This window comes from Typopeltis vanoorti, chromosome 14 (assembly GCF_054136105.1).
Source record: "Typopeltis vanoorti isolate ZY-2024b chromosome 14, IOZ_Tvanoo_1.0, whole genome shotgun sequence".
NCBI classification, from domain to species: domain Eukaryota; kingdom Metazoa; phylum Arthropoda; class Arachnida; order Uropygi; family Thelyphonidae; genus Typopeltis; species Typopeltis vanoorti.
In genome coordinates this window covers 23112304-23125947 of record NC_143562.1, presented here as the reverse complement: position 1 = coordinate 23125947, position 13644 = coordinate 23112304, and the positions used below count along the sequence as shown (strand labels likewise).

At 37.2% G+C, this 13644-nt stretch overlaps 1 protein-coding gene across 3 annotated transcripts in view; it reads left to right on the top strand.

The window, feature by feature from the left end:
• Window positions 1-13644, top strand: part of LOC150099300 (protein TFG-like) — a 79561-nt gene that overhangs the window by 52319 nt on the left and 13598 nt on the right. For all 3 annotated transcript variants that reach the window (XM_090403328.1, XM_090403327.1, XM_090403330.1), the window contains exon 7: window positions 7653-7866. In XM_090403328.1, the coding sequence (XP_090259454.1) occupies window positions 7653-7866 (214 nt within the window). The remainder of the gene's footprint in view (window positions 1-7652; window positions 7867-13644) is intronic.

Sequence of the window (13644 nt, the reverse complement as noted above, 5' to 3'; positions counted from 1 at the left end):
ATGTTGTTTTCTAAGAATTTTCTTTTAGAACTTGCAGAAAATAAATATTCACAATCAAATACCTCAATCTTTAAAATATTTTCTTCATCACATGAGGAACTACTTTTTAAATATAAAAGATGATTATAGTCATCATCAGAATTACCCACCTTTTCAAGAATTCCAACTTCATCACTTTTTTTGCTGTTGTTTTCAGAGAACATTTCAATCTTATCAATCATGGATATCTCTGCATATGTAGTATTTTGTTAGAGATATCGGATGCAGCTTATTCAAGAATAGGTGAATTTTGACTAATTTACTTGAGACATCTAAAGACTATATGGAGTAAAATATGCCTCTTTGATGTAAAACATGCTTAAACTACTTAAAAAAAAAACTAAGTAAAGGTCTCCTCCCAGTTATCCAGATTTGACCATTAAGCTACCCCAGTATATATATTGAGGATTTGTGGGTTACAAAAATTAGCAGATAGAAGGAAGAGAGAGATGACATAATAGAAATATTTAAGCGGCTAAAAGCATTTTATAGAATGGAGGTAGGAGAACTCTGAATGATGCTGCAATGATGCCAGAGGAACTAGAAATAAAAGAACCATAGTGGGCTGAACATTAACAAGTAGGCTGATTGTGAAAATGGATTAGGGTGGTCCAGTTACCTGTTTAGGGTATCAAAATATTTTGCACGTTGTTCCTGCAATTCTAGATTTCAATGTTTTTTTTTTCACCGAGGAGCTTGGATTTTGTTTTTATTTTACACATAACATAGAAAATGCATGCTGCAATTTACAGACATTATACACTTGCTTCATATCTTTTGTGGCTTTGATATAATCTAAACAACCAACCAACCTGAAAACATTAAAAAGATAGCCAAAGTGTTGCAGTATGTTATGGTTGTTGGATATTAATATGGTCAGCTCAACTATAGTGGATCATCATCATCAAGAACCATGGGTCCAGTGCCCATAGGTGTCCAATGCCATCTTGACATGATTCCTCTACTGCATTCTATTCTGTGCATAGAGCCTCCGCACCATTTGACAATGTCATCGCCCCATTCTCTGTTTGGTCTTGATTTTTTGTTCTTTCCTTCAATCATCCCAAACAACAGCATTTTTATTTTCCTCTCTTCGTTCATTCTACATATATGGCCAAAGAGACGTAGTTTCCTTTTGATTATTTTCTGGATCAGATTTTCTTTTGGTTGTATTCTTCTGTAGATTTCCTCATTTTCACTTTCTGGATCCAGCTTATTCTTGAGATCTTTCTATAGCACTTTCTCTCAAATGTTAATATCCTCCTTTCAGAATCGCTCAGGAGTACCCAGGCCTCACATCCATAGAGCATGCTGCTGAAGATACAGGTTTCTATGCAGTTTAGTTTGCATCTTTATAGCTTGGCTCTTCCATATTTTGTCCATGGCTTTCAAATTGTTGTTGCTCTGGCTATTCTAATTTTTATCTCTTTTTTGGGGTCCGCGTCATGTGGCATCCAGGATATGTGAAGTGTTCCATATTTTCCAGTTGAAATCTGTCTATCGTAACTCTGTACAGTAACTCCTGTTGTCCGAATATCATTGTTTTAGTTTTTTCAAAGTTGACATTTAGTCCATACCTTTTTCCTTTTGTGTATAGTGTTTGCAATGTTTGTTCCAGCCTTGCTACGTCTTCTTCAAATATAGTGGATGGATAGTTTGCTCTAAAGACTTTTTTCTAGAATAGTAGTATCATGCCTATAGTGCTCTTATGGGAAGTTTTTGGTGAGTTTGTTATTGTTATTATTTGATCTCCATGGAGTCAAAAGACTCATCTAGGGAGATCCCACTGCCTCACATAAACACACCTTAAATGTATTCACTTCTGCACTCACCACATTCTTGGCCACTGCATTCAAATCATTTTCCACTCTCCATGCAAAAACCTGCTCCTTATTCCCCCCCCCCCCCCCATTTATAATGTTGAGCCCATACATGAGAGGTTGGTTGATCAACCCTTGCTGATAACCTCCTTACAACTTCCAGGAATAACTTCTTGTTCTCTCCCTTTCTTCTCCCATGCTATATAAAACCTCTTCCACATTAATCTGGTAATAACACCTTATTGCATCCCCTCTCCTATTACCAGTCTCTGCAATTGCATTTACTCAATCTATCTTCATATTTGACATTCCAGAGACCAGAACAACCTTAGATAGTTGTCTCTTGACCATTTCCAATATCTCTATCTTTTTGAAAACCAGGTGAACAAATTTCCATGGTAATCCATATGTGGCCTGATTAAAGCCTTACACAACCATAACTTGTGCACATCAGTGTCCTCTGCATCATTCTCATAATTCTCACTGTGTTGTCCTCATGATTTTAACAGTGTCCCCAAAATTTTAGGTCTTTGTCCAGTCATTCTCAGAGATGTCATCTCCAAGATATTTCCACCAATTGTGTGCATTCTACATTTCATCTTTGCTTCCCAAATTTTAAGACTCGACACTTTCCAACATTGAATGGGAAGTCCACTAACTTGCCAATTCAGCATGTTTTAAGGATACCATGTTATTTTTCTGACCTGGTCGGCCAAGTGGATGGTGTCTTCATTTTCCAACAGGCTGTGGATTTATATCTCACTGTGGGCATTGGATGTTTGCAAATGTCTTTTTGTGGAAGATGAATTTCATTGCTCAGTGTTGAGGCTAATGGTGCACTTATTGAAGGTATGAAGTAGCTTAGTTTCATATCGCCTTTAAAGTTTCTCAGTTATCTAACCCTTTTATACAACGGTGGTCTGAAAAGTTCTCGGCCCAACAATGAAAAACGAATTAATTTATAATTTCAGAATTATTTTTATTTTTTGACATAATCTCCCTTAAGATATACGTTTATTTCAGCGATGCTCAGGTGCCATTAACCCATCTCTGTAGTGGTTTTTCAGTAAGATTTGCAAAATACCCCTCCACGGCTGCAATCACTTCTTGATTCGAAGAAAGACGCTGACCAGCGAGGAAGAGTTTGTTTTGGGAAGAAACAAAAGTCAGAGAGAGCCAAATCTGGGGAATAGGGTGGATGTTCCAACAATTCATAGTGCAGATCCGTTAATTTTCCCATTGCCAAAACACCTTTGTGGGCAGGTGCATTGTTCTGATGAAAGCTGATTTTTTCTTCTTCTGCAAACCAGGTCTTTTCTCACAAATTTTTTCGTCTCTAAGAGATTCCAATCTCTTAGAGACGAAAGAGGCTAAGAGATTGGAATAATATTCCCTGGTTATTGTTATACCCTTTTCAAGATAATTAATAACCAAAATGCTTTTAGCATCCCAAAACACCGATGCCATGACCTTTTCTGCCGATGGAACTGACTTTTGGCACTGAACAACTGTCTTCTGTTTGGATTCTGTTGTGAATCCAAGTTTCATCCATGATGCACAAAATCAGTTTTATTCTTGTTAAAATGCTCCAAGCACTGTTCAGAAATTTTCATGTGAGTGCATTTTTGATCTACTGTGAGCAAGCACGCCACCTGTCTTATGCAAAGCTTTCTCATTTTCAATTCTTCATGCAAAATATATCCTATACGTTCTTTTGAAATGCCTGTAGTCGCATCAATTTCACGCACTTTGACTTGTCGGTCATCCAATACCATATCGTGCACTTGATCAATGATTTCTGGTGGTGTTCCACTTTTTGGACATCCTTCACGTGGATCATCTTCAATGCTGGTACGGCCACGTTTATACTCGGCAGCCCATTTCTTAATTGTCAAAAATGAAGCAGAAGAGAGCCCATAAACTTTTATTAACTTCGAATGAATTTCTTTTGGCGTTAAACCTTCTTTTACAAAGAATTTTATAACCCCACGTTACTCAGTTTTATCCATTTCAAGGGATACAGACAACACTTTTGTTTCAGACAGCTGTATAAAACAAACTACTTGATAGAATGACTTGTAATTTCATATGAATGCTTATGACAGATGTGCCGACTTAGAAAAAAAAAAAAAATCTTGCTGATAGTGTTGCTGTCTGTGGTCGAGGCCAAGAAGTTTTCAGACTATGCTTGTATTTACCCATTGCGCTAATGCTCTATAGGTTATACATATATATATTTTAAAAAAAAATTTTTTTTTAATGATCATTCTATAAACAGAAAAATGATACTATTCTAAATCACTTAAGTGGAAAATATATAACTAAAGTGTCTAGGAAAGGCAAATAGTTCTATAGTGTTTTTCATCCCTTAAAACAAACCAGGCAGAAGAACGAACACACACACACACTGGCCTCATAGCCTTAGTTGCTTTGGCAGTAATTCTAAATAACAGCAGTGTTCTTATCTATTTGGAGAAGCATCATTTTTGGATGCTGGCCATTTCAGATTCACTAAAAATTATCTAATTTAGGCCAAGAGGACAAATAGCAAACACATTGCATAAGCAGACTAGAGTGTAACTGTGTTAAGAACTTCGATTTCTAAATATTCAGTATAGAAATCAGCTAAAGAGAAGAACCTGTGACATGTGTCTGTACATTTGTCAGCTTCCTTGACATTTCTGAAATATGTCAAAGGAGAAGCGAGACCTAACATTTCATAATGTTACAACTGAGTTAGATAAGGTGATGGCATATACATTGATACTTTTGGACTTTTTTAAGGTTTTTGACAGGATGTAGCATGGAAGGCTGTTTCGTAAATTAGAGGATATAGGATTATAAACCTGGATAAGAGGATGAGTAACTGATATTAAAAAGTGGTATGGAGATGTGAGTCTACAATATTTAAGGTGACCAGTGATGTATCTCAGGGATCAGTTCTTGGTCCATTGTTATTCAGTCTTTAATGACATTGGGAAGAATTTGATGGGAAACATTATAGCCATTTGTTGATGATAATAAAAAAGGATAACCAGAAATGCAACTGACATTCAGTACTTGCAAAATGATTTGATTAGGCTGGAATTCTGGGCATTTGAAAATTGCTGTCATTTCGCACTTTGGGTTGATGAGATAGCCAAATGGGGAATTTTTCTACAAGAAACTGATAAAGCTAGGGATCTTAGAGTTTTAGTAAATAAGAAGTTGAAGTTCAAGGACTGTGTTTCTATTATATCTCCTATTTACCACTAAGAGGAGATATGATAGAAACATAGAAAAATGGTCCTTGAAATTTAACCCACAAGTCCTATCCCCACAGATCTCTCAACATCTTAGTTACTCTCCTCTGGATCCTGTCTACCATAGCCTCATCCACCAAGAAATCCATGTGACAAGATCTATGCACGGCAATATATATATATAAGTGGCCTTATCAAAGCTTTATTAAGTGAATTGATTACTTCTCTGCTTGTGTGTTCAATAACCAAGTCATCTGATAAGTTACCTTGGCCTTTTTTGCAATATGCCCTTTGAACTTCAATCCCATAATTGACCTTCAAATCCTTAGCTTCATCAGCTTCCTGCAGTACAGTTCTGTCACTGTAGCATGCAACTTGTAATCTTTTCATTCCACAATGCATAATTTGACACTTTTCCTCATTAAACTGGTGTCAGCCTATTTAAATCATAAAAGCTGGCTATATATCACCTTGATTAACTATTACACTGATTTTGCATCATCAGCAAACAACTGAATATTTCCTGTATCAATAATGTACAAATTATATAGATCAGTCTAAGCACAGAGCTGTGCAGCACACTGCTAATCACCTACCTTCTCCTGCAGGCAGATGACTAGTGTGAGTGACATGTACTTATTTTGTATCATACCTGTGCAACAGAGTTCGATCCAGTCAAATGCTTTCGCAAAAAAGTTCAGCAGTACTTCCCTGAATTTTGTCTGACAAACTTTTCCAATACCACCACTTCCAAAGTACTTATTGGTTTGTAAATTACCACCTTTATCTTGGAGCCTCCTTAATGCAGTGGAACTATTTTTTCTTCCTTGCACTCTTGGGACTTGACCAGAGTTGTGATTTTTAGTTAAGAGCCATGTGCTAATTCATTAGCACATTTTCATAATGCACAGGCTAATATTCCAACTAATCCCATGGCCTTATTTGCATTGAGATATTCTAATTAATTCCAATTCATTAACCTTTATTCCTAGTCAGTTTCTGTTGCATCTGTCATTACTGTATCCTCATCTGGATCATAGATCCTTGTGGTCACTGGCATCTCAACTATTTCATCTACTTCTGTCATCTCCTTTCCTTCAGCACTCATTCTTTCTTCTGTAGTCATTCTTGCTTTTACTTGCTATTATAGTAAAGGAACTCTCTGGGATTTCATTTGGCCTGGTTAACTAATTTCCTCTATCTGATTTTGCCTTCCTTCTTTACCATTCTAGTCACCCTTCTTGCTTGTGCTGCTCATGAGTTTGATGATCACCTATTTTCTTATATACTCTCCAGAACTTTTTTTTTTATAAGCTCATTGTGCTTGATACTCACCATCTAAATCCTACCTGATTTATTCTCCTAACCTTGGTTATACAGTCTGATGTTGCTTCTTTCAGATGCTCCTTTGACCATCTATGCACTAATATTTTTCCTTGCTGCATCTTATGGCACTGCTTCAAGCTGCCTCCTGAGCTTGTCACAATCACTTGCTAGGCAATCTCCCAAACATGGCTGCATCATCACTTATCCCAGTTTCGGGCAATGTGGTTACTGTGAAAACACACACACACACTTACTTCACACTATCAGTGCTTTCTTGGGATACTAAGTGAAGTTCATCAACTTTTGAAATGCTTTTGCTGTTTAATTTCAGTTCTCTCTCTCTACAAACTGCAAACCATTCCTCCTGCATGACCTATGCTTATTAGAATCACTGTAAAAACTCTGCTTGTTTTCCTTCTCTCACTTTGTGATGTTTCTGTTTTTTTGTGCCTAGCACATTTTTATTTTGCATCTCTCACTTGTTTTTTCTGCATTGTTTGAGCTTATTCTATTTCTTTCATGACCTTCCACCACTGCTTAAAGATCTCATTGGCATGCTTATGGTTTCTTGCCTTTTGTGAACGTTCTCCACTCTGCGTTCATGCATTTTGCTCAATCCCACACATCTGGTGCTCACTCTCAAAACACTGCTTACAAATTCTTTGTTGAACAAAATCTCTTATTGAACTCCTCTAACAAAGTCGTCTTGGCTGTCATTGTTCTGTTACACATTGGTGCCATGCTGACAATATCTAGTATGATAATATACAACTTAAAAGCTAACCAACACTCACTCATACTACAAATTAATCTAATATCAACTAAATTTGAAAACAAAAAATGCTTATTCTTCTACTCTGTTCTGATCACCATCCATTAATCATCCAAGCAGTCAAATTCTAATTGCAATTTGTAAATATTCAGAATTCTTTGGAGTACTTTTCTTCCTTGCTACTTAGATATATAGTTAATTATTTGTTTTTGTAGAAGTGGTATTAAAATTATCGAAAAAATTGCCATTTTAGACATTCTTCCAATTCTTGTGTTTTGCATCTTATTAGAACAGCTTAAAAAGTGAAATTTATAAAAAGAGCTCTTGTTTTTGCTATAATTATATGACAGTCCAAATAAAACTATTGCTGAAGAATATTTTTTGATTGATTGTATGATTAGTTAAAAATTTCAGTCCACTTTGTATTCTTATTTGTAATATATTTTGATTCAGATTCACAACAGCAGCAGCAACAACCCTATCCAACACAGCAACCTCAACCCCTTCCAGGTCAGATTCAAGCTCCTAAACCATCATATGCATATGGCCCTCCTCCTCCACAAGGTTATGTAGGATATGCACAGCCCTCTCAGCAGCAGCAGCCACCTCAACCTCAACAGCAACCTCATCCACAATATACTCAGCAACCACAGCAAGTTCCCCCAGGGTAAGATTATTATTTATAGCTAAAATGCTTAGAAATACTTTCAATCATCAATAAAATTGTTTTATTAAAATGATTCAATATTCCAAAAATGTTAATTAATACTTTTCAAAGATGAGTTATTTTGTGAAATAGTTAAACTGGTCTTGTTCAACTTAACTGATTAAAAAACTAAATTTTTTTTACTGAATTGTGCAAACTCTATTATAAGAGAATGTTCCTGTAGTAGCATGCTTAACATGGATACTTGAGCAAGTACTTCTGCTAGTTTGAAATACCTAGATACATAATTCATTTTTGTATGAAATATTCATGCCACCACATCCATTAAACATTGTGAAAAGTAAAAAGAATTGCACTTTTTCTAACATTTTCCAGTTTTCTTTTTCTGGCATGCTGGTCTTTTTTTTTTTTTATTTTGTTCTATTTTGGTGATCAAATTCAACTACTTTTCATTTAGTAAAAGGCATTGTTTCAGAGGCTAGGCCTGTCCATGTGAGGCATCTGTTCATAGTGGAAGGGACCTCCCAGTGATGGTACTGGCCCTTTCCATTCTTCCTCTTTTTTCTTTGCTTTTCTTCCCATATTCTTCACTCTACTTCTGCCATGTCTTTTTTACTATTCTATCTTCCAGACTACCATCACTGGGATACAATGCCTTGCCATCATGTTTCCTGTGCAGCGCAACCTGTGGACATCCGGGAAAGGGAATTCTAGTAGTCTCACACTACTTGGGCTTCTGTGGCGACAAGTGAGCAGTCCTGGATGGCCCGGACAGGATCATTCGGATAGGGGCTTGTCTGCAAGGGTTAAGGCTGTTGCAGTAAGTCTCCTTTTCCATGATCTGAGGACAGGCTTGCTGTAGTGCTCATACAGTATCTGGGGTAACCCTGGTATTCCACTACAGAATGGAATACCAGGACACAACAACAACAGTCATTGCTTTTCAGATGATGGGCATCCATGTGTGGCTCTGTGGTGGATGAGGAGCTCTGGTGCTGAACAACAACAACAAAAAAAAAAAAAAGAAAAAAAAACCTCTTGGGCATGATTCCTTCATCCTCAATTATTTCAGGACCCTAACAAAGTCCCAACTAAGTAACGATAATACTATTGTTACACTTTTCGAAAACAGAAATAATAAACAAAAGACATGATAGTAGTACAAGTGTACCAGTTTTTCTAATCATCTGTGCAACAGGTGAAAAGCCAATAGGGAAAATGTTGCCTTTCTTCATTCAAAAGGGTCTGGAAGGACTGGCAGGTTTTTCCCAAACAGTTAAACTACATTCTGGTGATTTCCTCATAGAACCAAGTCAACAACATTCTGAAAAACTCCTTGGAGCTAAAACAATGGGTGGAATGCAGATAACAGTTATACCCCATAAAACGCTCAATTCCAGGAGTGATCTCAGAATGGAATATCCTAGAGGTTTCTGGTGAAGAGATATGTTCATGGGATGACATGTATTAGGTGCATCCTGATCTGTAAGGAATGGTCATCTGGTTCCAACCAGAAACATCCTTACTTTTGATACTCCTAAGTCTCCAACATCTGTTAAAGCAGGGTATCTCAATTGTCCTGTTGGACTGTACATCCCTAATCCACTAAGATGATCAAATGCCAGAAATATGGACATGACCAGACTGCCTGTCATGGCTCTGCAACCTGTGGCCAAGGTGGTAGTAAAGAGCATGGTAACCAGTCTTATTTTGTCAAGAATGCCAAATGTGTAACTATCAGGGAGATCATCCAGCATACTCCATGCATTTCAGAAGTGGAAAGATGAGAAAGAAATCCAAAAAATTAAAACAGAACAAAACATATGATATCAGGATGCAAAAAAAAAGTTAGCCACCACCACACCTGCTCAAAATCCTCTTAGGTAGAGAAGGTAACAGTTAAGAAAATAACAATTAGTCAACACTGACTTAAACTTTCATGCCTATTTCACCATACCTGACCACATTTACAGTGGTAACTGTTTCTCTGTTGAGCGCATCATTCACACAATGTGTTACCTAAAGACAAACCACCAAACGTTTCTGCAGGGGAAAAAAAATGCATACTTCAGTATCCATTGAAAGCAACCTGAACTTATCCAAATACATCTTTGTCAGGATTACTGAGTATTTTTCCAGAGGAAGAGATGGATGTGGGTCTTCCACACTTTCCAAAATCTAATGAGAAATATAAACCCAATAGGGGCAAGTCCTCAACCTTCTGGAAACCTTATGTCTACAAATCCTAAACAATAGGTACATTTTTACAATGGGACTGTCATGGGTTCCACCAGAATATCGATGATACCAAGCACCTGCTGCAGAGATGCAAACTTTTCATTTCTGTTTGCAGGAAACTTATTTAAAACCCAGTAAGGATCAGGAATATTACTCCTGTATGCAAGGACAAGTGGAGATGGCCCTGTACATGGTGTAGTGGGCAGTCATACTCCTTTCCATTGTGTTCAGCTTAATACTGCTCTGGAAGCAGTAGTGATTTGTCTATCTGTGGGGTTTCCAATCACAGTACACTCGATATATTTACCGATGGGTTCTGAATTAAATGAAACAGAACTCGATAATCGCATACTGGAACTGCCCCCACACTCCTAATGGGTAACTTTAATAGACATAATACTCTGTGGTGTAGCACCAATTCGTATTATTGAGCGAATGCTCAACAACCATATATCCCTTATTAATAACTGCATAAATACCTTCTTCCATATGCCTATTCTGTCTCCCTGCCATTTTCCTGTGGAAAAATGGCAGGGGGAGCAGATTATAAAACACTCACATGGGATGTTGATGAAAACATACAGTATATGGAAGCGATCGATTTTCCTCTTATCGGCACTGTCTTCAGAGGAACCAGGCTGACAAGAATACATTTATCCATTCAGCCAAACACCTAATGAAGCAGTGAAGTGTATTACAGATCGTATTGTCTATGCAGCCACCTCAGCAATTACAAAGACATTATCCTGATTTTCACTCCATCCAAAGCCTTGGTGGCACTGAGAGTGCCAAGCAGTCAAAAAAGATCAAGATAGAGCATGAGATATATTTTGTATATATCTTACCATAACCAACTTAATAGCATTTAACTGTGCTCAGGCCAAAGCATGTTATATGTGAAACATCAGAGTCAAAAACAATCCTGGATTAAATTTGCATCATTGATTAATCAAACAACCAGAGCAAAAACTGTCTGGGATAAAATCTGGAGAGAACACAACTCTTTGTCTACCTCGGAACATCATGAATGTATTGTTGCTGATCTGAAAGCTATTGCAGACACTTTGGAGGAAAACTTTGCCAAGATCTTAGTAACAGTTTTATATTCTCCTGATTTTTTTTTTTGATTTTGAAAGAACAAGAGAAACAGCAACTAAACTTTTGAACCAAGGGGATTGAGCTGTACAATCAGCCATTGGAGAACTAAACACTTCTCTCACTCCCTCCAGTGCAGTTGGCCCTAATGACATCCCTTATGAGATGATAAAACGCCTCCCATCATCTTCTATGGATATCCTATACAACATAATATTTACAGACGAAGAGTTTCCAGACTCTTGGCATAAGTTGTCTAGCTTTGGGATAACAGAGACAAGGATCCAACCCAAGCCAACAGTTATCGTCCCATTGCTCTGACTAGCTGTCTTTGTAATGTGTTGAAAAAATATAGCAAATGCAAGGCTTTGAATTTTTATAAAGCAGCAAACCTCTTTCTGAAACACAATATGGCTTTCATAGATACTGATCAGCTTTGGATCATTTGTACTTAGAAAGCAGCAAATTTCTTTCTGGTACACAATATGGCTTTCATACACATCAAGGTTGAACCATTTGGTCCATTTAGAAACACATATAAGAGAGACTTTCCTGAAACAAGAAAATGTGGTTTCAGTGTTCTTCAGCATGGAAAAAGCCTATGCCACACCCTGGAGATATGGCATCTTAAAAGACATGCTTAATCTCAGTCTGAGGGCCACCTTTCTCTTTTCATTGAGAACTCATTCAGCCATATGTTCCATGTACGGATAGATAGTGCATTATCTTGACCATAACTTTAAGAAGAGGGGGTTCCTCACAGCTCTGTTTTAAGTGTGACCATCTTTTAAAGTGAACTTGGGTATTGAACAGCTTCCTCCCACAGTAGGCAATTGCTTTTTATGTTGATTTCGCAATTATCATTTACTGTCACTCTTGCAACATGAGGGTTATTGAAATACAACTTCTACAAGCTAACGACCATGTCTCTCGCAGGCTGTTTGTCATGGGTTCAGCTTATCTGCAGAAAAAACTGTCTGTGTGCACTTCTGCTGGAAATGCACTCCAACCCCGATCCTGATTTAAGAATAGGACAAACTATCATACCCATAATTCCAGAGGCAAAATTTCTGGGACTCATCTTTGAAAAAAGTTAACTTGGCTTTCTGTTAACTTCCTTTACAAATGGGTGTAAACCCATTTTGTCATCTTCTGGATCAGTGCAAGAAAAAAACATTGAATATCCTCTGCACCCCATCATCTACAGAATGGGGTGGTGATCAATGGTCCTTGCTCTGCATTTATAGTGCACTTGTATGTTCAAAGTTTGATTATGGGTCCCAGGTTTATAGTTCTGCAATGGAGAGTATGGGCCTGATCTATCATCAGGGTATCTGATTAGTTCATCATCATCATCAAATTCCTGCCATGTACCCTCAAGGGGTGTACAGGATATGACAGTACTACATGAAAAAATTACATCATTACTAACTTCCTATCTACAATTTTCCTCCAAATCAGTCTGTTACTTGTCAAGACTCCAACATTATCAGATCTTATATTTCTATCGTCTAAGGCACTTTGCACCGTATCAATCCATCTATATCTTGGTCTTCCTCTGGGTCGTTTTCCTGCCAACCTGGCAGAGAACACTTGTTTTGCTAATCTTTCCTCTCCCATTCTATTTAAGTGACCATATCATCTGAGATTAGCTCTGCTAATGCATTCCTGGATGCTGACAATGTCAAGTTCTTTCCTAATATCCTCATTTTTAATATGATATTGCCATTGATGCCATCTGTTCACGCCTCTAATCTTTCTCAGGACTCTCATATCTGCGGTCTCTAGTCTTTGGTCAAGTGTTTTACTTCTGACCCAGCTCTCAGATCCATAAGTTAAAATTGGTTTGAACACAGTCTTGTATACAACTAATTTAGTGTTCGGACTAATTTCTTTCTTATTCCATATGAATTTATTCAATTGACTTCCCACGATACCAGCTTTGCTGATTCTGTTGTCTATTTCTATATTTAGTTTACCATCTTCAGTAAAAATTGTGCCTAAGTAGCTGAAATGTTTTACTTGTTCCACAGGTTCTCCATTCACAACACAGTTGACATTTTCAATGATTCTGCCTATTTTCATTGTCTTTGTCTTTTTATTGCTGACCTTCATACCATATCTATTACAACAGCTATTCAATTTAGTCAGAGAATCTTGCAGACTTGTAGCGGATTTATTTAGAAGTATAACATCATCCGCATAAAGCAAAGAGCTGACATTAACATCTCCAATTTTGATATCAGGTTTAATACCACATTCCTTCATAATGTGATCCATATAGATAATGAATAACAGAGGGGATAATGTACATCCTTGTCTCACACCAGATTTAACATTAAACCATCTTCCTGTACTTCCTTCAATTCTAACTGCTGACTCACATCTCAAATAAAGACTAAGTATTGCTTGATATAATGCCTCATTGACACCATATAACTGCAG